Source organism: Phasianus colchicus, chromosome 5, assembly GCF_987193195.1.
Source record: "Phasianus colchicus chromosome 5, bPhaCol1.hap1.1, whole genome shotgun sequence".
NCBI lineage: Eukaryota > Metazoa > Chordata > Aves > Galliformes > Phasianidae > Phasianus > Phasianus colchicus.
In genome coordinates this window covers 192,124-219,982 of record NC_143440.1, presented here as the reverse complement: position 1 = coordinate 219,982, position 27,859 = coordinate 192,124, and the positions used below count along the sequence as shown (strand labels likewise).

At 36.7% G+C, this 27,859-nt stretch overlaps 1 protein-coding gene across 2 annotated transcripts in view; it reads left to right on the top strand.

The window, feature by feature from the left end:
- Positions 1-27,859, top strand: part of SPON1 (spondin 1) — a 232,097-nt gene that overhangs the window by 118,552 nt on the left and 85,686 nt on the right. For both annotated transcript variants that reach the window (XM_090142074.1, XM_090142073.1), the window contains exon 6: positions 5,646-5,794. In XM_090142074.1, coding sequence (XP_089998200.1) covers positions 5,646-5,794 — 149 coding nt within the window. The remainder of the gene's footprint in view (positions 1-5,645; positions 5,795-27,859) is intronic.

The following is a 27,859-nucleotide window of genomic DNA, read 5'->3' as shown; positions in this document are numbered from 1 at the left end:
TACAACCGTGTTTACAACCATGCTAATCTAGCCAAATCTCTGTATTGTTTTCTTTCACAACCTCTGGAAGATTCTAGTTAATTCAGTGAGCCCTGTATCTTACTGCCAAGGAGACTGCTTAGATATTTAGACATTAGTGTACTCTCGAAATGTTGCAAGTTGATTATACAGCTAAAATATATATTCTGAGCTTTAACTATCAGATTCTGTTTACAGGATCAGTATTTTTATTGTAATAATCCAAATAACTGTAAATAGTGAAGTTACAAAAAAGTGTATTCGTTTATTCTTTCATTACTTATTCCACAGCTTGTAGCAGTAGAGGCTAGGATATGATTTGAGAATGTGAGTCACATTCATTGCTCTTTAAACTTTGTTAGGTTGTCTGTGGCTGATGTTTGTTGTTTGGTCTTTTTATGTTTCTTTTCTAAATTTATTACTTTCTGTCAGCGTACTGACACAAATGTGGTTTGTGTATCAGGTATCAGTTCATAGTTCTGATAGTCTAAGCAATATTGCTTACATTGATTATTTAGAACATTTTAAGTTGAACAATACCATTGTTCAAATATTATTTGTCAGCATAATGCACAGGAGATGAAATAAGCCAAAGTGAGTAATTGCAGAAATGCTCCTCCAGGCTATTGCATGATTTATATATCTGCTGAGTGTCACACTTCATATGCAATGTTAGTATGGATTTAGGTAGTGATTGGAAATAGGAAATGTTTGGAAACTATGAAATTACTGTGACTTTGTGATGGAATAGATGGAAAAATGCCCTGATGGGCTGGCTGACTGGTCTGGCTCAAAGCGCTATAGTCAGTGGGGTTCCATCTAAGCTACCAATCAGTCACTGCTGGGTTCTGCAGGGCTCTGTTTTGGAGATGGTACTCTTCAATGTTTTTATCAATGGCTTGGATGCAGAAATTGAAGGTACACTAAATAAATCTGTGGACGTCTCTAAATTGGGAGGAATTGTCGATTCCCACAGGGGCAGAGAAGTCATAGGGAGAGATGTTGGCAAATTGAAGTCTGAGCAATCACAAACCAGATGGAATTTAATTCTGCACCTGGGACGGGACAGCCCTGGCTCTGTGTACAAACGATCTGGGGATTCTGGTCAACAGCAGCTCGGGTCTGAGCCAGCAGTGTGCCCTGGGGGGCACCAGGCCCAGTGCTGCTGCTGGGTGAGGGGAGGGATTGTCCCACCCTGCTCTGCACTCTGTAGCCTCACCTCGAGCACCGGATGCACATTTATGTCTTTTTTATATTGTGACACCAAAGCTATGTGAGAGCATCCAAAGGGAGGCTACAAAGATGGTAAAGGGTCTGGAGGGAAAGACGTTTGAGGGATGGCTGAGGGGAGGAAGGCATCATGGCGTCCTACTGCTCGTCAAAGGGAGCAGAGGGGCAGCGCTAAGCTCTGCTCTGGTGCCAGTGACAGGACCAGAGGGATCAGTGTGGAGCTGTGACAGGTGGGGGTTAGGGGAAGGTTCTGAACCAGTGAAAGGTCAGGCTCTAGAACAGATTGCCCCTGGCAATGGGCCCAGCCCCAAGCTGCCCGAGTTCGAGGAGCATTTGGACACCACTCTCAGACATAGGGTTTGGGTTTTGGGTGCTCCTGTGTGGAGTCAGGGGTTGGACTCGATGGTCCTTGTGGGTCCCTTCCAACTCAGGATATTCCATGATTCTGTGAAAAAAACAACCACCACATAATATAGTAGGATTAGTCCAAGTAAAAACAGCTGATAAGATTTTGCACTGAAACTCCCAAAAGGTGGTAAGATCTTTTATCCAGATGTAGCTATATAAAAAATGAAAAGTAATCATTAATGTTATTCTTTAAAAATTTGAATTTGTGCAGTAGTTACATTAAAGTACTATTTGTACTGTAGTACCGGACTGTAGTAAATCCCTTATCATTTGCAAAGCTGTTATGCTATGATGAGGGGTTGGAACTAGATGATCTTAAAGGTCCTATGCAGCCCAAGCTATACTGTGATTCTAAAAAATACCTGCTTTATTTTTATGCCAACAGTGAGGCTGAAATAGAAAGCCAATCATAAAAGTTTTTTTTTCTTTAAATCAACTTCTGAATCATTTTAAATATCACCAATAATATGTATTGTGTTGCTTAGCTTTTCTCCTAAGAGAATATTTTGTTTACTATCAAACAAAATGTTTCTGGAAGGTACTGTGAAAACCTGTTAATCCTAGGAAACTCGTGTGGGTTTTCACAGATTCCATGAATTGGAAAAAATTATTATACTGGTGCAACTAAAACACCTCTGCTCTATGAAATTACACAAAGTATAGAGTGTATTTAGGAGTCATTAGACTCTGCAAAGTATTGCTCAGAAAGAAATCACTGCAAACTACTGCAACACGGTCTTATAATCACAGAATGACTTGGGTTGGAAGGGATGTTAAAGGTCGTCTACTTCTAGCAGTCTGGTTCTGAGTGTGCCAGCCATTGAGTGGGTGGAGAGAATGCCTGTGGGAAAGTTTCTAAAAGTAGTTCTTAAAGAACTTTGCTTTCATGAAACTGAGAGAGACGGAACATTTTTGATTAAACTGATAAACTGAGGCATAAAAAAATCAAGCATGCTTTGCAAGTGATTTTTGCACATCGTTATGTCCCCTGGTATTAAAACTAGGGAAGTTGAATATTCCACTTCTTACTAAATCTTGCTCAGTGGGATCAGATTTCGTATAATGTTTTTCTGGTCAGAAAGATTTGTATTTACGTAAATCCTGAGCTTAAAAGCACTTGTCTCTGGTTATTGTCCATATAAGATAACAAATATATATATTCTTCATTATGATTTCATCTGCACGATGTGTCAGAGAATATATATGTATGCATAAATTCATGTTAATTGAGGAATTATACAAAAATGAAGTGAAATAACACCATTGTTAAGCTGTCTGCATTCTGTTTGCTATCTCAGCAATTGGATTGTGATAGACTGGTGATACAGAATAGCTGTGGCCTGACATAGATCTGATTATTTCATGTTTTGAAGCTTCTCTTGTGTTTAGAGGAAAAAATTTAACAAATGATTGAGTAGTCTGTTCTCACAAAAACAGAACTTTCAAAGTGAAGAGTGAAACATTTGCAAATGTCTCACAGATTTCATGAAAAATGTTTTGGAAAAATGTAGCATATGCTTTGAATAGATCTTTTGGGCAAGTACGTGGGCCAACTGCATTATGTGGAGAGCCAGCTGCTTTTTAGGGAGGGGTGCTGGATGGGAGAGGCTGGGCTCTGGTTGCAAAAACACCGAATACTCTTGCTCCATTTAGGACAGGACGGGGAAAAAAGCTTGAAGCACATGGGCAATTAATTTTACTGAAGACTGAAAGGCTCTGTTTTTTTCTGCAGTGACACATTTTTCTTTTTTAGGGAGTATATGGAACCATCTCTTTCAGTAAGCTTCAGTGTCACTTAGTGCATGTCAGGGAAAGCTGCTGTCTATGAGCAGTGAGATGGTTTAGACCTGTGTGTTAGGAAAAAAGAATGAGCAGTCCCTTCACTGAAGCTGAATGACAGTTTCTCTCTGCCGTTTGAAAAGGCTTTGCTTGAGGAGCAATTACTAGATTATGCATTAAGAAAGCAGCAACACAGCCTCTTACTGGGGAAAGTGGTGTAGTGGGGTTTAGTTTCTCTTTTTCTCTGTTTAGGGCACAATTGCTGATTAGCCTTATTGGTCTCTCAACATGTCAAGCCTGCTATAATTCAGAGCTCAGTGAGTTTATTTATGTCCAAGGGAAAAAGCAGATGCTCTGTTCACTGTGCTGCTGGATCACCTTCCTTCATCTATTCTGCTTTTGCTACACTTTTCTCGCTTGATTCCCTTCCGTTGTTTTTCTTTTTTTTCTAATCTATTTTCAGTTCTTCTGTGATTATGTTCCTCCATCTGACTTTATCTATTCAATTCTCTACACTGTCGTTATCAATTTCATTGTCCCACTTTTCACATTTTAAATTTGCATTCCTTTTGTTTACTTTATTATTCATTTTTCATTCATTTATTCTAGTTTTCAGCTGTTTTTATCTCTCCTCTCTCCATTTTGCATTGCAAAGAAAAATGTTAAATATTGTCTCACTCTGTCATTCTGTCTCCCTGATCTCCTATGGTCTTTGCTGTTACCAGACTGTCTACTTATGTGAGTAGTTCATTGCCTCATCACTTTCCTTTAACCTGATATCTTTGCAGAGTGCTGTTTGACACTTAATGAATTCATTTTTATTTCCAATACTGTGGGGCTTCTGAGACTCCTTTCTGCTCAAATCTCTTTTCAATTCCATCAGACTTTTCTAACATTTTTTTTCTTAAACTTTAACATTTTTTTTTTTCCTGCATAACAAGACAAGAAACCAGAACAGGAATCCATTTGCCTATCTCTGCAATTCTTACACTTGGGGAAAATGGGGCAAGTAAACCAAGCAGCTACAGAAGCACCAAAACGTAGTCCTTCGCTTCCTTCCTCAGTTAGTGGGAACCACTATTAATGAGGAGAAAATAAAAGGCAGCGCCATGTATGCATGATGTAAATATGCAGTAACAGAAAAAACAGCTACATTGGTCTTCGTAAGAGCAATTCAATACCAATATTTCAAAAGTTTCTTGGAAGGTAAGCTGAGCACGATTTGCCAATGGGAAACTTTCCTTTTTTTTTTTTTTTTTTTTAGCCAGGAAGCTGCTTGCGCAGCGCAGGGAGGTTTGTAGCTCTAAGCCCTCTGTATCTTTTCCTGATAATGATTTGGCACAAAGATATAAACAAAAAGCTGAAACACTCAGTGATTATGTAGTCATAGCTATATCTAGCCTCTAGCCTTTTCTGGTACTCTGCTATCACCACCCAAACACAAATCTAGTGGGCTGTTGCAAGAAACTAGTATCTGTCCATAAGGAAATGACTTGCTGAAATCTTTGACTCCTTGCAAGTTTCATCCTTATAAACACTTCACAGACCTAAAATTAAAAGATTTTTAAACATGCAGAGGAAGCTCAAATGAAGACAAATTATACTAAGCCTGTACTAAACTGTCTTAGGAGATGCTTGATCAGCTGTCCTATCTTTCTTTTCATTTCTGTCTTTGTTATATCCAATAATTACTAACACATATTGTATCGTATTTTTGTAGTTGACTGTTTTGGTACTCTGAAGATGAGGTGTGTTGATGTAGTAAGAACTGACAGCATGCAGCACATGCAGAAGTTTGGTACTGATGAGGACCAGGGACTTGAAGCCCTTCACTTAAATAAAAGATTAGGAATTTGAATGTGAGCCTCTTTTGATGGTAGCGGGTATTAATTTTAGAAAAATTGTTGGTTTTTTTCTTCTGGTACATATCTTATTTGCAGTTAGCTGCAGATTCATCCAAGTTAGAAATGCTCTTACAAGAGAGTAAGGTAATTTTTGTTGCTGAGTAGGAAGACTTTGCATAATTGCAGTAATGAAACTTGATGAAACATGGGGACTTGAAACCCTTCACTTTAACAAAAGATGAGGACTTTGAGTTTGAGCCTCTTTTGATGGTAGCAGGTATTAATGTTAGAAGAATGAATATTATTCATTCTTATTATTATTGCTGTCTTAATTCTCTTTTTTTTTCTTTCCTTTCTTCCTGCAAGGGCGCACCAACCATTGGTCTGCAATCATTGGTAGTTCTCACTCAAAGAACTACATCCTTTGGGAATATGGAGGGTATGCTAGTGAAGGCGTCAAGCAGGTTGCAGAGCTGGGATCCCCAGTCAAGATGGAAGAAGAAATTCGACAACAAGTAAGTGTAATTTAATGTATACTTTAAAAAGAACGCGTCCTACTTTGGATTCTGTCAAGCAGATCAAGCAGGCTGTCTGTCTCTAAAGACTCATTCTTACTCTGAAATTTTTTTTGGTGTCTGAAAGGACATATAAGTTGTAGTGTTATGTACTTAGACGATACCTGTGTTATCAAGACATAAATTAGAAATATGTGAGTAAAATGCTTTTTTTTCCTTAATTGTGAAAACGCATAGTTTGTTAAAGGAAAAACTTGAAAATGGCAAGCAGCATGCCATTTTTCTTTTTGAAGTGGTGAACTTTGGCGTATAATATGTTTTAATATTAACAGATTGGGTTTTTTTCTTCTGGTACATATCTTGCAGTTAGCTGCAGATTCATCCAAGTTAGAAATGCTCTTACAGGAGAGTAAGGTAATTTTTGTTGCTGAGTAGGAAGACTTTACATAATTGCACTAATAAAACTTGATGAAACAGGTTTATGGTTAAGGGCAAAAGAGCCTTTACAGTATATCATCCTACAGAGGATTGACTTAGCTGAGCAGAAGTCAATCTTTCAAATAGTTTATAGATGATTTTCATTTTGTTACATGAAGTAGAAAGCAACCAAATAAAGTATGCTGGGATATAGTGATGATTGTTATTAGAATGTCTGCCTCCATGAAATTCAAGGACTCACTAGAAACTCATCGATGAGAGAGAGATGATGTAGATATTAGCACATAAAATAATGCTATATGTATAATTTTATATGAAAGTATGCGTGGCGGTACAGGTGCGTATAATGTGTATCGCTAGGATTGCACCACATAGGAGAGAAAGAATTCTCCCAATTCATGACATTATACAGACAAGACAGGTGCCAAATGGAAACAGCATTCAGTAAGGGAAGTTAAGACTGAAAAGATGAAGACAGATCTGATTTGCTAGAGTCCCTTTTTCTCAGTTCTTTCCTGAAGCAGGTGGGACAACAAGTACACTGTTGTTTTGACATTGTGTGGGACTGCTTCACTATTTCACTTTTAGTATGCCGTGAGGCAAGATTTAGTCTTGAATTGAAATGCACTGTTTTAAATGTAATTCTTGGGCACTTTCTGCTTCTGCCAAACTTATTGAGAATTAAACGTTTCAAAATGGCAGAAATTTTAAAGAAATTATGTGTTTGGTTTTCAGTAATTCAACACTTTTTTTTTTAAGGGTACAAATTTCACCAAAATCAAAATAAATACTATGAGATTGGAAAATAGTACTTCACACTTCAGTGATGATCAAAAAATTATCTTAAGAACAAAGGCTTGTTATCTTTGTACTAAAAAACAGAGCACTTCTTTGTACAGTCTTTACAAACATCTTATAATGAGAGTTTGGTGTGTGTGAGTGTAACTGTATGAAAGTTTGGCTTGCTCCAGAAACAAAGGGGAGGAGGGAAAAGTATAGGATGAAGTCAAGAAGGGATGTAATTGTGAAAGATCATGCTGAGCAATGGTGGAAGAGATAGGGAATTTGAAGGTAAGATGGAAAAGATGAAAATGGCGACTCATTCTGCTTTCCAGAAACTGTGTTCTCTGTTTTTATGCACCATGCATTTGCAAAAGAAGAGCGGGACTTGTGCACTGGCTCTGGTTCAGAGGTGATTGTGACTTTCAGAGCACACAGCATGGCTAACTGGCTGCAAATATGGCCAGGTTGGATGGGAATTTGGTCATCCTGCTCTAGGGGGAGTTGTCCTTGCCCGTGGAAGGGAGTTGGAACTGGATGATCTTTGTTGTTCCTGTTGTTCCAACCCAAACCATTCTGTAGTTCTCTGAATCTCACGGCTGCTGAGGTCACACTTGAAATTAGTGAATGCTGCAGTTCCTACCTCAGGCCTACCTGCCTGTGTCAAACCTGCAACAATTCCTGTTTCCCTTGTTAGAATTTACTGTATACCACTTCAGCCAGTGAGCTGATGTTATGACTGGATATTGCCTAGAACAGTGCAGCATCTCTATGTACACCGTAACATTTTTATTTGACCTTTTGTTTGTTTTCGATATGCTTAAGCTCAACTAATATTTTTGAGAAGTACTGAGGTAAAGTTCTACAACCTGACCACAGAGCTAGTAATGTGAAGAGCTATTTTGTTGGTATTCATTGAGGCTTTGGTTTCTTTTAGTGTAATTTTTTCATTGCAATATCTTCTATTTGCTTTGAAATCTGCAATGTCATTTCCTTCCCCACACTTCCCAAGCAATCTCTGTATCTATTTCCCACTTCATATTCCACTTGGGGCTCAGAACTCTGTTGCATCTGCTGTGTTTGCTGTGCAGTCTATGAGGTGAATACATAGCAAAGTACTTGCAAAACTTAACACTCTCTGAGGTTTTATTGAGACCCAAAAACTCTGATTGTTTTGATGACATTATTACTAAAAATGTACTGTTCGTGTATGAAAGAAAAAAAAAAATCTTTTTGTTAATGAAGCTGTTTTCTTTAAATGGTGCTTTGTTAAGAAGTGCCCTAACAATTGTGTCATTAACAAAAGATTCTCAAGCGTGAAAACCTCTGTTCCCCATTTGATGGACTGCTGAATCATTGTCAGCTTTTCTCCCTGAATTGTGCCTTGAATGTGTTGTTACTGTAAAGAGACTGATATTGTTGAATGGATAGTCATGGGTGCTGCAAACTTCCTCTATAGTTTATAGTTTACTTGCTTTATAGCTTATTTCTCTGGGATAAATTAAAAGAACTACTCAACCTTTGTGGTAAAATTTTTGTTGTAGATTGGAAGGAAAAAATAGAGCACATGAAAGTATTTCTAAAAACAGTCTGTCAAGTGATTGATGTGTACAATAGGATAATTCATGCATTATGCTCCAGGGATTGTTCGTGAACAAACAAGGGGCGGACAAGTAATGGTGTGCACAAAAGAACATTCACCAACCTCTTGTATCTCTGAAATATGTTCATTATTTGACTTCTCAACATTTTGGTTTTCAGAAGGTCTGATTTGCCCAAGATCTATCAGCTGAAAAACTACTTGGTTAGAAACAAGTACAAAATTTGAAAAGAGGAATCTTGCATCTGTATTCTGATCGCTTTGTTTAAAAAATAATAATAAATTACATTGATTAAAGCATGTATGTGTACAAAATAGATTGAAGCATAATGCCCAATATGATTATCATTGACAAATGCACCAAGATGAGAACGAGGTGAAAACAGTGACGGTCTTATTCCCCTTAGTTTCAGTGTCTCAAAGGAGAGCTTATTTGGTTTTGCTTAATTGTTTTAGGAAGAATAACATAGGAGAAATACTAAGTCATTTTTAAAACATGTTGGTGGTAAACTAGGATAAAAAATATTCTGGACCTTGCCATTATCTTCAGGAAAGGCAACTGGTGCTTTCTCCTTATAGCCTGCTGGCACAGAGCTGCTGTTCCCTACAGGTTTGGTTTAATGCTCTCTGAAATGTCAGCAAGTGAGATAACTTCTTCTGCTGTCTTTAGTGGCTATACATTAGACTGACTCTGCCTTCAGAACTCTAGAAGAGCAAGTTAGATGTTTGTAGATATTTTATATGTTATAATTTATGTGAAGACAATTTCCTAATAGAAGATGACACCTGAAATATCCAGAACTTTCTACAGAAGGAAAAAAAAAAAGGAAATTTAGATTGATCCCTATTTATGTATTTTATTTTGAGAACTAGAATTTTAGTATTTCAGTTGAGTAGCTACCATTTCGTTACTGGTATTGTAATGCAGCACAGCATTTGTTCGTGTAAAAACACGGTCATTAGGTTTTTCTATCTCAGTGTAATAAAACACCTGAATTGCAAATCGGAATCTTTAATATATTGTTTGAACTATTATATTACTTGGCAAACTATTACTGAAGTATTACCGATTACTGAAGCAGGCTCAAAATTTTAATTTTGTGGGGATTTTTTTTACTTATCGTTATCGTATATGAATAGAAGTTAAAATTGTCCTACCAACCTGGGAGGTTCAGTTGAGTGCTTGATAGAACAGCTAAAAATTGAATACTTGAGCTCTGGAAAGCAGGATACCCCTAATTATGGTTGAGAATAAGGCTGCTTTGCACTTGAAGGTTGTGATTGCTGCAGAAATCTCAGGCTGAGCTCATTTAAAGAAGCTAAAAATCGGTGAAAATATGATGGCTTGGCCTTCATTGTACATAGTATCTTAGATTATTTTGCCTTGTGCTACTATTGAGTTTTCTGCAACCGCTGATATTCGTGGAAACAATAAGAAATTGTCTGGCTGGGGTGTCTCTTTGCCTACCCAATCCTACAGTGAATGGCATCACCCCGTGTGTCAGGCGCCTCCATCTCTCCCAAGGGCAGAGATTTGACTTCCTAGCTGCTTTTCAGAGGTTTGTTTAGGAAATATTAGTATGACCATACAGTCTAATGTAAAAGTTACAGCTGCTATTTTTTTTTTTTAATTGTCCAAAACCCCTTTGTTTTTTGTGCAAAGTCTATAAAAACTTCTAGTGTGCTTCAGACTCTGTCAAATACTGAGGTAGTAAAGCCCTGTCCCAGCATACTTTCTACATTAGTTACAGCCTGGCTGCATGTTTTTAATGCTGTATTTAATCTAATTCTAGATAGATTGAGCTTGATTATAAATTTGTACCTAAACTTTTGTTTGCTCTCAGATTCTTCTACTGCTGTGTACATACACATCTGTCATAAATGATAGTACTTTTTCTTCTCTTTGAAACTGTTAATAGTAGATTTTCTACCCTTTCCTCTTGGAAAATATGTCTTGTCTATAATTTCAACCTTTTTCCATTTTGGTAATTAGAAAATTTGAAACGCCTTGTACTACCAAATTTCATGACTTATTTCTGCCAAAAAAAGAAATTGTTGTCTGTTAATATCATAAAGGGAAGTCTCTCTACCAGACAATAACTCATACAGTGGGGTTTAGACCACTTCTTCTAAGTTGAACTATGTATTCTAATCAGAGTTTCCAAAAGAAGCTTATTAGGATGATTGCCAGTTTGTGCTGCTTTCTTTGAAACAAGCAAACAAACAAAGCAGTTCATCACAACTGCATTCTTTTTCGGAACTTGTTGATAATAACCATTTACTTTTCTACTAAAGAACAAAGCTGATATTGAGTGCCATGCCATTTCTCTAGTCACAGCCAAATAAACATGATGCCAGCATGTGTTAAAATACAGCATTTATTTCAAAAAGGCACACTTTAAAAAAGTGCCTTTTTTATCTGAGGACTATTAAAATATTTAACAAACAATCAAAACCTTGTTTTTCTTTTATCTGACCAGTGATTTATGAGGTTGTCACTCTTCAGAAGGAAAGCAAGAAAGAGAAAATCAACTTTTTTCTGAACATATTTTGAAGGCAGTGTAGAAAATGCAGAATTTAGTTTATCTTGCCTGTAGTTTTATATAAACAAAACAGGCACTGGGTGTTCCCATCAAAAAGCTATTCTTTAATTGGAGTTATACTGTAAAAACTTTGGTTGTGTAACTGTTTGGCAATCATGTTAATCACATTTTAGCTTTAAAACTAAGAAAACATGTGAATGAGATATCAAAAGAAAGACTCAGCATCAATGGTTAAAAAAAAAAGTATCATTTTTTATTAAAAGTCAGAAAAAAGTATTGTTTTTGGTGAAAATATCCCTGTATATAGTAGAAAACGTACTTCTCAAAGAAATGGGTTCTTAATAATACAAAGCACCTTGATTTAGTCTGAGAGCCATTAAAGTTGCAAAATTAAGCTTTGACAAATAAATATTAGAATCATAGAATGGCCTGGGTTGAAAAGGACCACAGTGATCCTCGAGTTCCAACCCCCTGCTATGTGCAGGCTGCCCAGAGCCACATCCAGCCTGGCCTTGAATGCCTGCAGGGATGGGGCATCCACAGCCTCCTTGGGCAACCTGTTCCAGTGCCTCACCCTCACCCCCTCTGTGTGAAAAACTTCCTCCTAATATCTAACCTAAACCTCTCCTGCCTCAGTTTAAAACCATTCCCCCTTGTCCTATCACTATCTACCCTCATAAATAGCCGTTCCCCATCCTGTTTGTATGTTCCCATCAAGTATTGGAAGGCCACAATGAGGTCTTCCCAGAGCCTTCATCATGAAGTGATGTTCATCATTAGGTGATGTATTACTTCCTGGGACAAAACCTGAAAGATTTGACACACTTTTAGTAGTTCATGCAGTCAGCCAATAAAAATGCATAGACAATATGTGTTCATTTGAATGCTCTACAAATATTGTTGTGGGCAATCTCTTAAATATTAAAGCACAGCCAGGCTGTGTGTGGTTCATCTGCTCAGAGGGTTGTGAGAACTGGCAGACACTGAACCTGTTTTGTGCACTGTCCTATGATTGTGGTTATCTGCCTGGTTTACAACACCAAACACCATTTTAAAATGTTGAGCTTTGGGTCAAAGCTTGAGCAAATTTGTGGCTTGGTTAATGGTGTCATTTCATGTTGTCTAGTTGATTTTAGCAAGAGCTAGTGACTGAAAAAAAAAAAAAAGGGAAATGCTGCAAAATGACTGGAAACAAGGTCTGTTAGTAGAGCTCTGAAACACTATGACTGCCATTGCCCAGGCTTTGTGGTGTGTCTTTAATCCACTCATATTTGTACTAGGGATGTGCAGGATCAGGCCAGATGCTTTGTGTCTCTTGTCTGCTGCTAACTATCTGCCTGTGAAAATAATGGGACAGTGTTTTTGCACTCGTGTGATCTAGGATTTATAGAGCAGTCTGTCATCGTGCTGGGTGGTGTTTAGGCATTTCCTTTGCAAAACTCAGCCTTCGTGACCAAGCGTGACCATACTACAAAGCAGGCGCGTGCATCGTGCTCTCAGGGGCTGAGTGCTGAGGTGCACCTTGCTCTACTGAAAATCTCTTCAGCTGCTTACATCGGAAAATGCTTCTGGATGTTGTCAGCACTGAACAGATTTCTGCTGGGACGCTGTTTTCATGGGAAACAATTGTAAATTGACTTGAGCATGTAGCAGGTAGCTATGCCATAGCATCTAAGGCCCTTCTCCCTCCCTGTGCTGAGCACCTTGCCAGTGTTCTGGCTGCACGCCCACCTCTGGCAGACTCAGAAACAGGCAATTTCCCCCACATGAAAGTGGCCTCTGGCCAATGTTCCCATTCTTAGAGATAAATAATTTTAAAGGAGTGCTGTTCTATCAGTGCTGCAGCTTTTGTGGGCCTGGCGGGCTGCTGCTGGCCTCATTATCTTCCTCAGAGGATGCTGACAAGGAGCCTTGACTGTGCTGGTGATAGTCAAGTGGATGTGACATGGAGGAAAAAAGTATCTTAGAATTATTTTATATTTTTATGCTCTTAAATATCATTTACTATTTGATATAAAACTGAAGGCTGTGAGCTCTCATCTTGCTTTATGAATTCCAGAGGTTTCACACCTCTGTATGAGGTTGTACGAGTCTTGGAAGTTTTCCTCTCTGAATAATTACCTGCTTATTGATACAAAACTATCTGCATAACTAAACAAGGAATTCACCTTTTAACAGTTAGTTCAACAGTTAGTTTTCTTTTAATTTGCCTTAAGTTGCCTTGCTGCCTGTTCTCCAGTTACCACATTTCTAATGCAGAATGAGAAGAAATATGTTCAGTAAAATCCAATAATCAGGTTCTCTTTGAATTAAAAACAGTCAAACCAGATAGGGAATTTTTTGTTTTGCTTTTTAAGCAGGAGAGACTGATCGAGAGGGGGAAAAAAAAATTGAACTCAAAGTTTGGTGTTTTCTCAGTGAATTCTGCTAAATCTTGCAGAAGTAGAAGCAACACATTCCTACATTTTAACGTCTGTAGTAGTTGAAAGGCCCATCAAAGCTTAAAAAGTTTTTCTCTACCTCTTTGATAACTGATTAGATTGCAGTAATGCAGTTCTAGAGGAGGGAAATAGCTGTTTCTGCTTCTGATGAATTCATTCCTTTGGACAGTATGCAATAATTGTAGCTCAAATACAGACATAAATGTCACCAGAAAACATCTTTTGTTCAAGACAGGATGATTGGATTGCTAGATATTTGCTAATTTTAAAGTCCTTTAAAATATCTTGCCTTTTCATTTCCTGCAGTTAGGTTTTATCTTACTGTTCTGCTGTCATAAAATTCTTACTATCCTGTAGCAGATTCACCCAGTGGGAAGTTGCTATTAAATGACTTTCAAATTATTTTCTTTCAATCTACTGTTGTAGCAGTCTTAAAGCCTGAATGTGTTTGATGCGTTGACTCTTCTTGTACTGCTCATGTTGAAGGACTAACACCATCCAGGCTGTGGTCAGGGAACTCAGAGCTGGAGTTACTGCTTACAACTGCTCTGTTTTGGCATGGCAGCTCTAAATCCTAACAAGGCACAAGGTATGTGTTTGAATGACTCAGAGGCACTCAGGAATTGGCTTAGAACAACGCAAGCAGTGTGTTAAGTGACACAAACTGTAGAACAACCAACACGTATAATGTCAAGTTGTGTGATGAGTGCGCTGAGAAGGTACAGAGACTCCTTCTACCTTGGGAGGCATTGGCTAAATTCCTGTTGACTTTTTTTTTTGATGGTCAGAGTACCACCAGGATGTACCATCAGAGTACCATAAGGATTAAGCTAAATAGAGATTACTCATCAGTCATTTGTCTTCTCAGGTTGTTTTTACAGTCTTTATCTGGAGGAACTCTGATGTATTGTGGTTTACTTCGGTCAAAAACAGAAACAAATCTACTTAACTTGTGTGTGAGAGAAATTAATACTGCCATGATTTGTAAACAAATGGCATGTTCGCAGGCTGTATATCTGAAATAATGTGTAGATGGATTTAGGAATATAATATATGTAGTATATGCTGGCAACTGAAACAGATGCATGAGTAAATAGCAGGCGCAGATGGAAAATTACAAACTCTCTGGAACTCTTCTATAAAGATATTAATGGATTCTCTGCTGGTCTGTGATCTCCTTTAAATGTGGCTCCAGCCATTCACTGTCACCTAATAATACTTTATAGAAAATGTGTTTTCAAATAATTTGAACATTTAGGTGAGATAGCAGTCTGTGTGCATGTGGATGCTTTTCCAGGATAAGCATTAAGTGCATCAAATGCTGATTTTCTTCTTTATGACTGAAACAGTGCCAGCACGTACAGTACGCCTTACATGTTATCTTCAGTCATCAAATTAGGACAAGTTAGCTTTTTTCTTTTCATACAGTTAGTTCTATACAGTAGTGGTTGGTTTTGGGGAAGGAAAAGAAAAGGTAATTTTAGTGACTGGACTGGTTATGTTATTTAAAGAAATGGAATGTATCCTGAAATTGTCACCTGTACCACATTCCCTGTAAATCAGTAATATTAACTTAGATGTTGAGGATGCAGTGATTCCCTCCCCCAGTTTTTTCAATACTTCCAATAGTTTTAATACATTCAATACTTTTATTGAAGAATAAATATCTGTGTAGCCATCTGAGTACTTTAAAATATCCTTTATTTTTAAATCCTATTGAAAGGTAGGAGGAAAAGTTTATTAAGCATTTCTTCTACTAGAGCTTGAAGATACACTTGGACTACATAGTTTATAAAGTTTTTTAAAGCACAGAACAGATTATTGACGTTACTTTCAGGTTTGGAGATTGTTCATTGAATATTTTATAGAAAGATATGCCTATTAAAAAGAAAGCAAAGATTTAAGCAGGTGTGAGCAAATTTGTACTTTGTAACACTTTAAAATGCATGATGTGAGATGAGGTTTATTGTTTGTATTTGGACATAAATTCCTATGGTTGTTGATGGTAGAATGATACTGGAAAAGGATGGATGATTTTATGTGGACTGTCATTTTCAGCAGAGAATAAATCATAGCTGCAGCTTTTTATTTCAGATACACTTATGAATCCATTAAGCATACCTACACTTTCCACTTTTTTTCATTTTTAGAGGGGATTCTTAATATGAGGGTAAGAGGAAAAAAGAGTGGCGAGAACAGTCAATGTTTTTACCTGGAGAGGAGGAGGTGATCAAAAATTAACAGTTGTAACGAATGTGTAATCTTCAATTGACTTTGCAGTTGTGGAAGTTGGTGTCTACAAAATGTTTCATTATTTATGTTGAAGCAGCTAAAAGAAGCTGTGCAAGAGCTTGAAGACACATGCTTGGGCTTCTAACATAAAGATCTACAGTCAGGCATAAAATTTGTAGATATATCTAGACATATATATCTAAATAACCTTACACAATACTGATTAATATATATATAGACTTTTTTCAGTGTGCTTTTTCTTATTTTCTATATTGAAACTCTAAAGCATCAAAGCACAGCGTTTGGTTTTAGCATTCTTCCAAAACAATTTGATCACTTCAAATAATCAGCTTGCCACATCACTGCTGCTCTGTCCTCACAACTTCCAGTTAAATGTTTAGAAATACAAGAAAGCAGGCCATAAATACATAGAAAGAGAAACTCACTGTCTAAAATTGTCACTAGCTCTTTCTCTTGAAATGTTTTATCAAGAGAATGGGGTAGGTCATAACTGACTGATTTACAGCCATGAAGAGTAGAATTTTATTTTCCTTAAAAAAGCACGACGCATTCTTCCAGCTTTTGGGATAAGAAAGGCATTCAGAAGTTCTTACAGCTAATTTGCAACTGAGATCTGTTTCTATTGCTTCATTTCTCCTTGGCTTTGGAAATCTACAGTACTAGAAATAAATGAAAAACTCATAAGTTATTTAAACTCTACAACAAGACTTTGTCCTGTAATACTCCTCAAACAGCCTGTGTTGATGGCAAATTGGAAATGCATAATTTCTTTTTAAATACAGGAATTTGAATCCCCTACATCGACCTTCTCATAAATATACTATAGAAGCTTTTTCTTTTCATTTGACAAATGAAAATGCAATTATTCTACATCCCATATAAACTTATTTAATAATCACTCCCTAGAAATTAGGGTTTATTATCTGATCCATTAGTAGTGGAATTAAAATCTTCCTTTGAAACATTTCCCACTCCTGTGCTCTTTTTCACGTAAAAGAAGAGAGGCAAACTTAGGAAAGAACAGACAACCTTCCTTAAATTTGCATTACAGAATTGTTGCATATCACCTAACTGTAAAAATATCTTCAGTTGATTTAATTTTATGTTACTTGCAAGATAGACTATGTTGGTCTTTATCAATATCTAATGTGCCTGCCTGTCACTGTCATCCCTGTGTTTCCATCTTGGTTTTAGATAGCCCTGTCGCAAGCGGAGTTTGAGTGCTCTTGCTGCCAGCAGCTGTGGTGTTGCACCAGATCTGTGCATTATATTCCTGCAAATTTTGTTCAGAAACAAGCAGTACAAGGAGTTCTGAAAATCCAAGACTTGGGTTTTCATGGTGTCCTTTTGAAGTGGACCTTTTCTTTTCTTTTTCTTTTTCTTTTTCTTTTTCTTTTTCTTTTTCTTTTTCTTTTTCTTTTTCTTTTTCTTTTTCTTTTTCTTTTTCTTTTTCTTTTTCTTTTTCTTTTTCTTTTTCTTTTTCTTTTTCTTTTCTTTTTCTTTTCTTTTTCTTTTCTTTTTCTTTTCTTTTTTTCTTTTCTTATTACAATTCTATATGTGTGCATGTGAGTCTCACTGCTTTAATGAGAGTTGGGTGAGTCATTCACATCTTTGCAGCCTGAGTCCTGTTGGTTATAGTCCTAGTGATTTCATGGGGAAAATGCTGTAAATGTTCGTGGAGGGTGTGTGCAGGTTTTTGCACATGCTGCTTTTGGGGAATGTTGTCTCAGGTTACCTCATTAGACACAGTGTAACTCATAACATTAATTTCCTAAATAAATAAATCCTACGTGACATTCAGATCTAAATTTCAGAATGAAGTTTCAGGGGAAGCAAGTGCTTGTTATATTATGAGCTAGCACAGAGTTTATTTACATCTTTCTCTGCTTATTTTGTTTTTTTTTTTTTTGACATAAGTAAATAAATAAATAAGAGGGTACTTTGTAGAATCACATTTAGTTTTGCAGTGCCTTCAGAAGAATTGTCACTTGGTCTCAGCACTTTTGCAGCAGTGTTAATGGAAGGCAGATGGAAAGATTCATCTGCACTGAACAAAATAAGGAGAAAGCCTGCTGTGTTCCACGGATACTCAGTTCTTTTAAATTCTTCCCTTTCGTAAGTTAATTATGTGATTGCTGCATACTTAAGGGCTGAAAAGAACATATCTATAATGAGCAGAATCCAAATAGATTCTTAATGCATCTTTTTTAGCTCTCCCTGTATCTGTGGGTGCTTACTGAGATCATTTACAATAGATTACTGCTACTTTTTAAAGCACTTTGCCTCGCTCCATAATTGATGTATTAGTATATCCCTAATCGTGTTTTCTTGTTCATCTTTACTCCATTAAGATTAAACAGAATGGCCATTAGGTCATAAAGAAATAAAATATTCACTTCACTGCTTACTGTGAAAAAGCTGCTATTATCTGTCAAATAAAAAGATTAACTTTGCCTTCAGGTACATTTTTAATGGCCTTTTAAATATAGGCCTGAACCACTGTTAACAGTAATAGATGAAGAACTTTCTTCATCAGGGGGAAGTATCTTAATTAGGTGTCAGCCCCAGAATTTTTTGTTCAGCTCATGCTCTTAGCCATGAGATTCTTCTCCATAGTTATCTGATTTCATGACACAGTTGTAATGCAGGTTAAAATTAGGCAGCCAATTTGTACTTTATTACTTGCTGTAGACTTTTTAATAGGTTTTAATTAAAATGTCAAAGATCATATTCTCTATATATTGCCTGTTCAAATAAGAATTGAGAAATATGAGTTTGTAAAGATCTGAAATGATCCAGTTTTCGGTCTGTGAGCATAAACTATATTTCCAATGAAATATTTAATCATGAAACAGAACTCAAATTTCTGTTAGAAATTCAGGCTTGCAGAACAGTGTGTGTTTCCCTTATTACCTATATTCCCTTCTAATTTTCTCCACTGCACTTCTGAAAAGAGTCAGGGGAGAGGAAATGTTTCAGATGGTGAAAGTCATTTTAAAAGTGCATCAAGGAATACCAATGTCACTCCTATGGTCTCTTATGGTTGTGTACTAACAGGCATAAAAGATGCACAGCATTGTGACGGCAAAGCTGTTCACTTTAGGTGTGGTCATGTTTGATATCCACCAAACCAGATAAACTTTGCAAAAGTACTATTATATTAATAACTCCATAATTTTATCAGGAGTAATTAAAAACATTTATTTTATTGAATATTTTGTTACTAATGCTGTCATGGATCCAAAGTCATTGTTCACAGATGATCAGGAAAGTGTCAATATTTGGTGGCTCTCATTGATGTTGACATGAGCTTTGCCCTGATACTGCTGAAAGTTTGGCTATTGTTCATAACTGTAATTATAAGCTTTGGGATATTCTTGTCTCTGTTTTATTAGTTTTCCTAATGATGTTACTATCTTCTTTAACACTTGAGATCTCCAAGGGAAAAATTACCTTTCCCAAGAAGTCTTGTGTGCTATAATGGTATTCTACGCTTTTACTTAATAAGGTGGGCAAAATTATGTGATATCCATTATCTAATAGCTAGTTTTTAGTATAGTATTCACAGAAAGATTAAAGGAAATAGTTTCAATTTTATAATCTGAAATAAATCTTAGCGTATGTTGCAAGAAGTTCCTATATCTTATTTTAATAACAAGTATGTGTTTTGTTAGTTCATGATGAAGGCTCTTCTGAGTCAGAAACTTAGCGCTTAATGTAAGAGTTGTTTGCTTGGCTGGCTATGATACCTTCCTGAGCACAGGCCTACACATCAGCTATGCATGCTGAGCTGATGTTGGCTGCACTGCCTTGTCCCAGCCTGGTAGGAAGGAAGAAACGGGCTCCGTCCTGCTTCACGTGGCATTTTGACACTTCCGTCTGCAGGTCAGTGTGCCTTGTCATTTGGTTGGGACACAGCCCCCACAGCATGATGCTTACAGAAAATGCAAATTTTTCTTTTTACCAATTTTTCTTGCATGAAGTACTCTTACTGGCAAGTCCCTCACTTATTATGTAAAGCAGGTAATTAGCTGATTATTTGTGCTCCACTTAGCAAAGCAATTGGAAATGTATCACACTTGGCAGTATAGTAGAACAGACATTAGAAGAGGGCAGCTTACTCAGAAGATGCTTCTCCAGTGTTACCTTCAGTACCCTGGAAGTGATTCTTGCCCTCTGCTGGTGGGTAGGTCCAGTAAGTCTCATTGTGAGCGATGCATTTTTTTGCACTGGAAAATCATAATTTGCCTGGCCTAAGCTTGCAACTGTACTCCATCCTGCTCTTAGCCAAAGGCTGTGACAGGACTAGCTGCAGTAAGTACCCATGATCACGTCAGCTGAGCCCTACTGCAGATGAGGGCTTGGAATTAGTTAAAAACATAAAATGGAAGTAATTTGCTCCTTTGTCAGTTACCTGTAAACATTATCTATCAGCCTATTTGCTATGTAATAGCCAAGCAATTTCTTGTGTATTTGTTGTGCAAAGTAGAGGAAGTTCATTCCTTATAGATTCAGGCTTGCCTTTATTTTCATCCCATCTTTCCTTCTAATCTTCCTGTAATTGCACTGAAAAACAATTTAGTGAACTTCATATCAACCTTTTCTGAAATTGTTTTCCAAGCTTCTCTTAACAAGCACCTATGCTTCAACCTGTCCCAGACTGTATGCCATTATTTGGTCGATTCTTCTGCACTTAATTTTACGACCCTTCAGAGTTTATAGGCTACGTATTCTTTTCTTTCAATAGCTGTTCAAAATTTAGTGAAGGAATTTAGTTGCTGGGCTTTTATTCATCAATAATGTTTTATGGGAAAACGTTCTACGCCACCTGCTGCCCCTCACCCCCTCCATTTACTTTGTAGAAGGTGCAATAAATGAGCTTGCAAGTCCGTTTTCAGTTTTTATTTCTGCTTTCATCTCTTTTCAAAGTCTGTTTCAGGAAGAATAGGCTTTCGTTCAATTCCTGTATGTGTGTGTGTATATATATATATGCATATATATATATTTTTTTAGGGTAAGTGGGGGGGCTGTCTATGTTGGGAAAAGAAGTTGTGCTGTACAGAAATGTTACATTTACTGGGAAATTTTTCAAAGTCATATTTATTGCTAGTCTGTTTTGACTGTCTAGATACTATTTTCCTAACCTTTTCTCAAACCCAGTGTCTTTAAAGAAAAACAAAACTAGCAATACAAAAAAAGATCCTCAGCAAGTAACAGTTAATTTAATTGCTTTTCCTGTCTATGTGATCTAGCTCTGTTATCCCACTGATAAAGCGGGAAAAAAAAATCTTAACAAAAAATATTAGAGTTTTGTAATCCTGTAAAATTTCATTTTTCAGAAGCACAAGTGATTGGTTCTTGTCCACATAAGGCGGTGCTGCTTGAAGGCACCCCTATGGGCAAACTTGAATCTGAAAGAAAAATGTCTGGAATAAGGATGATTGAGAAAAGCATTAGCCTTCTTATGTGAACAGAGACCAAGATTTTATTTTGTTCTGTTTTTCTAACCTTCTGTTCCAAGCATGTAATAATGCAAGTTCTCATGGCTATTTCAGTTAGTCAGTATGCCTGGTTTCTGCCACTAGTTTTCCTCTCGGAAGAGTTTGCTGAATTGCTATATGACGTACCACAGACACAAGATGTCCTAAAGAATTTAGAAGAACAAAAAATACAGAAAAATAAAGGGAAAAGGGAAAAGGATGGCAGCCACTCTGGGATAAGGCAGTAGTTGTCTTGCACCAGGCTGAGTCCATACTGTTCATGTTGTTGCTCTTACCAGTCATTTATGCCCCCTGAATCTTAGATGCCCTTTGGTAAAAGAGAGGTTGCTGGTATACTCTTTTTTCATTACGGTGCTGGCAGAACAAATTGGAATATATTTGTTTAGTACATGCTAGTGAAGTATTGAAGTTACGCAGTACAAATGCAGTGAGAGGAACTGGCTTAAACGTTGTTCATGCAGTTTGCATAACAGGTGACATAATCCCTTGATGTCACCATCAAGACAAATTATTTTTCCACAGTTATGTCTAGTAATGTTTTCTTTTTATAAGGAGTTCTGTAGACTAAATTACGAAAGAAGATGATGTTCCACCATAAAACAAAATCTGTGTCAAAAGGCCATTACCTTGACCAGTGTCTTTGAATGGTGATTTTGATTGTACAGGACTTTTAGTGTTGCTTTACTCTTAAATTAGGAAAGGAAGCAGAAAGAGTTGTATTTAAAGCTTAATTTGCACAGGAACTTGATGATTAAGTTTTAGTGAGAATGTTATCTAGCAAGGTAGAATAGGCAACATAGAAAATATTTTTAGTCTCTTTTTTGTTTCTTTGTGTTTTTCCTGGGTCGCAGAAAAGTAGCTTGACAGTTGTGTAAGGCAGAAAACTAGGAGTTGCAATCCCTTGATTCTGGTAGTGTTGTTGCATCCTGCAGCACTGGGCACTTAAGTCTGTCCTTTGGTTCTTACAACAGACAGCAAATTTACTGTAATGGTAAGCAGAAAATGTATGCATGTGTTGTGACAGTTAATGTTGTAAGTATTTTTGTAAAGCACTTGTAAAATATTGTAGAGTGCTTTTGATTTTCAAGAAAGGAAATGTTTGTATTATTACTTCATTTCTATCAGTTTGTGAGGCACGAGAAAATAAGATGTGTTCCAAGCTGTGGGATAATTCTGTTTCCCTCCGTGGCTGCTGTAGAGAGGATTCGTCACAGCTCCTTGTGGTTGGTTGACAGCCATTAAATAAGCATTGGTTACCATTCTCCTTGATGGCCCCATAGATGCATGACACACACCCCACTGTTACCAAAGCAGTTTCTCTTTGCAAGAGGTGAAAAAGATACAGTGCACCATGTGCATTAAAGCAGTGATCCCCACAACCATTTCAACAACCATGTAATCAGCAAGCATCAGATCCTTTCTAAAGAAGTGGTACCCTACTCCCCAAGCCATGCAAAGTGTTCAGGAGATGCGTCTTTGTTCCTTTTAACTGATGAAAAATTCCGTCCTCTTAGATTATTGACCTCCTACAAATACAGGAGAGAAAATCAGAGCCAGAAGGGCACCAGCTAGCATGATATTCACAACTTAGTGCTAAATAGATAATAACAAATGGATTGGAATAATTATTATTAATGTCTACTTCTCTATGTGGATGTAGTATTTATAAATTAACTGAAAACACTTGCAGATCTACATAACTAATTGTCCATGATTCTAATGCTTTCAACTTATTCTACTAAACGTTTAGCAAATGCTTTATAAGGCCTTAGAATAAGTATTGTAAAATCAGTGATACTATTTTAATGTTGTTTGTATTGTCTTTATTTGGATAGTGTCTTAGCCCTTTGCCCCATTTATTTCAGACCTTGATCAATGAAGGAAGGTTTTGGTTTAAATAGATTGAGATGTGAAAAAGATGCTGGATCTGAGGTTAAAGGGATATCTCATAGGGGAGGGATGGCTGAATGTATGCTCCTGGCTCAGAATACAGGTAGTACAAGGTAATTCTAGATACAATCCATACATGGTTCTTCCCTTACCTTATGGCTTCTTCATCCTCTGATTTAACAGTAATAAATAGTCTTCAAGGTAGCTCTGCTAGGGATGTGGACGTTAAACAGATCTGTGCCATTTCTTTTACTTGGGCTATCTCACTCCTCCCAGTCTGCTTGGGTATTTTATCCCTGTTACATTACGAGATCCCTTCCAGACCAAGCTATTCTGTCTTTAGTGCCTATGAGAAAGGCTGCCACATGTTGATGAGATCATCACTTTAACAGCAGCCGTTTATCTCAGAGTGCTCTCTGGAGGTAAACACAATGATCACTTCTGAAGTTAAAAGCATGATTGAGGCTGCCTATCCCCTTAATCCTTTTGTTGCTGAGGTGGTTTGGTTTGTGTGATCTATTTAAATGATAAAGTATGCAACAGACTGTTTCTTCAAGAATGTCCTTAATACCTATTTTAGCTTGATTTAGGATTCAATTTAGGATTCGATAACAAATGCGAAAAGGATTTTTAAAAAAATCCTCTTTTTAAGCAAGATCAGGCTGGCTGCAGATATACAGGGAAAGAACCCACAACATTATTCTTTATGTTATGGTTGAGAAATGCAAAACTGACAAAAAGTTGTTTTGCAAGTGACAAAGAAACCAATAAAGTCTCATCAAGAATGATACAGATGGCTGCAGTCAGTTTTCATGCTGGAAATGATGCTGCTTTTTAGGTGGAGTAAGTGGGTTGCTAAGGAATAGACAGGCTGAGGCTTTTACGTTGAAAAATTGCTGAGTACCTGTGGGAGATTCTTATTAGAATGATTATAGATGAATTAAGAGATATAGGTAAATTTACAGATAAATAAAATGATTACAAAATGTCAATGTAGGCAAAGTCAAGAATGCAGTGGGTAAGAACTTTTTCCAACCGTCAGTTCAGTTGAAGCACTGGTGATAAATTTTCCTACAGCTCTTCTGGTTGCTTTGAACATAGCTGCAGTCAGTGCTGGCCTTTGTTTCAGCGAAATCCTGCCTCTTGGTATGGAAGTTGCACCTGACGTCCATTTTGTGCAGCTCTCAGATGTTGTCCCACTCCTGTGTAGGATCTGGTGTGGTGTGAGCCAGATCCAGCTTTCCTCCTCGTGCTGTCTGGGGGGCCTCCCCAGTGAAGCCTGCCTGTGCATTTAAAGCACAGATCACCGGAGGGACACAAAGCAGGAGTGATGGTAAAAGCTGGTCCTGGGCTTTTGGTGGCTTTGCTTCTAAGAGAACACGTGTACTATCATACGATAGACAGGAGAGGCAAGGAAAGGAAAGGAGTAGAATAGAAAGTAACGTGACAGAGAGTGCCAGGCACTGTGAGTCCAGCTCCTATCCTGCTGGAATACTGCTTCACTGTGTTGTCATCCTCCCTGAATACTCTCTGGTCAGATCAGATTTTTCTTCTAATTTTAAGAACATTCGTATGAGATTATAAGGCTTTTTGGGGCATCGCTCTACTTCTGTGTGTGACCAGTCTAATGTGTTAAAATACCACAATTAAAATACTGAGTTTCTCGGAGGCGGTTTTAAAATGGGATTTGTAAGACCAGGAAGAAAAAGAGATTTAGAAGAACTGGAACTTTCCTCTTTCTGTAGATGGTATCTGTGCTTATTTTTGCGTGCACTGTGGTTATGTTTCCAATTATTGTGCTACAATGAGAAGACTGGGAATTGTTTAAGAAAATATTAAAAGTCACAGACTTCTTGAGGCCTTAAGTCCATACCTGACAGCCATCTTTACTTTCTGATGTTGTTTTTTTTTGGTGATGATACACCCTGGGTACTGCCTTGCTGGTTATTAAACCCAAGCCTTGGTCCTGTGCTCATGGCAAAGTGTTTAGAGTAAAATATGACTAGAAAATAGGCTATGTGAAATTAGGCATGCCTCCTGCTGGATCCAAGAGTATTTTTTATCTTCAGTACACTGTGGATTCTTCCTTACATTTGTCAATTTTGTATTCTCTACAGAATATATAATGCTATATTTTGCTTATATTGATATTATAAAAGCTGGGCACAATGAGAAATCCTGAAATCTTGTTGAAGGGCAGACCTGTGTCAGATGATTGCCCAGTCTCACTAAACACCACGAGATTTATGGTACATGCGGTACCAGCTTTTACCTCTTGGATTGACGTATGCGTTTCTCAACTGCCTTAAAACTAATAAAGCAGATTAGTGAGCATCTGATCTCATTAATTAGGTGAGTGAGATCTAATTGTCCAGGCATCAATTTGAACAGCAACAGAAGTTTTCCTATTCTCCTTGCACCCTCTGAAGAATTAACAGTGACTCTGAAGAAAGTTTTTGTTAACGCTTGTTAACTTTTGTTAACAGTAAATACCAATAATAGTCAGCAGATTTAGGTCATATTGTAATTCTCAGGTATATCAGTATTACTTGTCAAGGTTTAATATCCACTAGTGGTTATATTAAACTGTCCACTAGATTGTTGAGTCTAAGGCCAAATTTTCAGTCAGTGCAAAAATACAGCTTGAATGAATTGCTGAAGTAATGCTAATTGATATCAGCCCAGGATTTGCTTCACTGATTACATTCAGAGCGTTGATGATAATTAAAAGTATGCCTTTTAATTCTTGTATGTATTATAATTTATTTTTCTCAGCTTTCTTAATTTTCTGTTGTCATTGACGTGAGTCAAAATCATCTGGTTTACTGCTGTTTTTTGTCCTGTATCCTAAGTATGCCTAAACTTCTGGCATGCATAGTATTGATGTTTTTTTCCCCCTCAGTCAAACAAAATTCTTGTCCTCCTAGCCTTATTGTCTTCGTTCTAATCAGGGATTGTCTGAGAATGTACATACAGTATTCTATTTTCATTGTATCAGCACCTTGTATAGACTCTAAAACTCAGCTTTAAATTAGGCATTCCATCACCTCGTCATACCCTAGAGAGTTCATAGTGTATTCAGATACCAGGTTTCTCACTGCAGCATTTAATATCTGTAAACTCTGTATCAGTCCCATTTATTCTTACATTCTTTAACAAATACTGAGTTTTCTTCATCATTATGATGGGACTTGAATGAATTAGCATAGAAGTTACAATGTCATATATTAGGCATTGTAAGATTTCTTCTTTTATTAATCACTCCGGTAAAAGAATTAAGAAAATCAAAATTCAATTAAGACTTAACCAAATTCTAAAGATAGAAGTCCATATAACTCACAAACTGTACAAAATATAAAGCTTTAATTGCATTAAGTTGGGAAGAAGAAACTGCTAATGCTTGTGCTCTTGGAATATTTATTACAGGCTGAGGAATCCCCTGACCAGTAAAAAGAGGTGTAAAATAGTAGGAAAATAATATAGCATAATTATATGCTACTAATAGGTCAGGATTTTTGATAGAAGAATTAATATATTGGAAAAATTTGAAGAGGTCAAGTATTTGGTGTAGTCATTTGTAAGAGTTTAAAACAATTGGATTAACTAGAATTAATAACATTCTTATCATGAGGCAATTCAACAGTGCTATTACCAAATAATAAGCAAGATATCAATGAAATTGTGTATTTCGTATATATTTTATATATTGTCAAGGGGTATATTAGGCAACCTGGAAATTGATTTATGTATGAGTTGTAAGGAAGGAACTGCTAATAATATCTTACCAGCACCAGATGAACCTTGAGCAAGTGAATATTTAGTAGCAAAATTGCTGAGATTTGTATGTTTAATATGTTGTAAAGCAGGTGTTTCATTATGCTAGTATCAGTAACAAATTATTTTAGGCCTGAAGCAAAAAATAATTGAAGAATACATTTTTTATTCTTCAAATTGAATGTAATATTTTAATAATTGAGAAGAGTTCAATGAGAAAGGAAAATGTCTTGTATAGAGGAGAGAATCTTGCAAAGGTTTATTTGACATCCTAGTCCACTTCATCTTGATACATCGTTGCAATTTTAAAATGAGGAAAAATATGTAAAAGCAAGTTCACCTACTACAATGAATCAAAGAGATGTGCTAGTAAGAAGGACAAAAAATAATTATAGCTTTTTATCTGAAGAATTGCCAGTCTTTGAATTTTTATTAAGGGACAGGTTTCTTTTTTCTTTTCTTTTCTTTTCTTTTCTTTTCTTTTCTTTTCTTTTCTTTTCTTTTCTTTTCTTTTCTTTTCTTTTCTTTTCTTTTCTTTTCTTTTCTTTTCTTTTCTTTTCTTTTCTTTTCTTTTCTTTTCTTTTCTTTTCTTTTCTTTTCTTTTCTTTTCTTTTCTTTTCTTTTCTTTTCTTTTCTTTTCTTTTCTTTTCTTTTCTTTTCTTTTCTTTTCTTTTCTTTTTTTCTTTTCTTTTTAATAAAATGCCACACAGTGACCAATAAGCTTCTATGTTACCATGGGAATAGTACATTTTGAGGTCACACAAAGGGACAGTTTTGTGAACTGTTCAGCAACAATTCTTGCACAGCTTCTTTTAAGTGAACAATAGCTCTGATCCTTAAGGTAA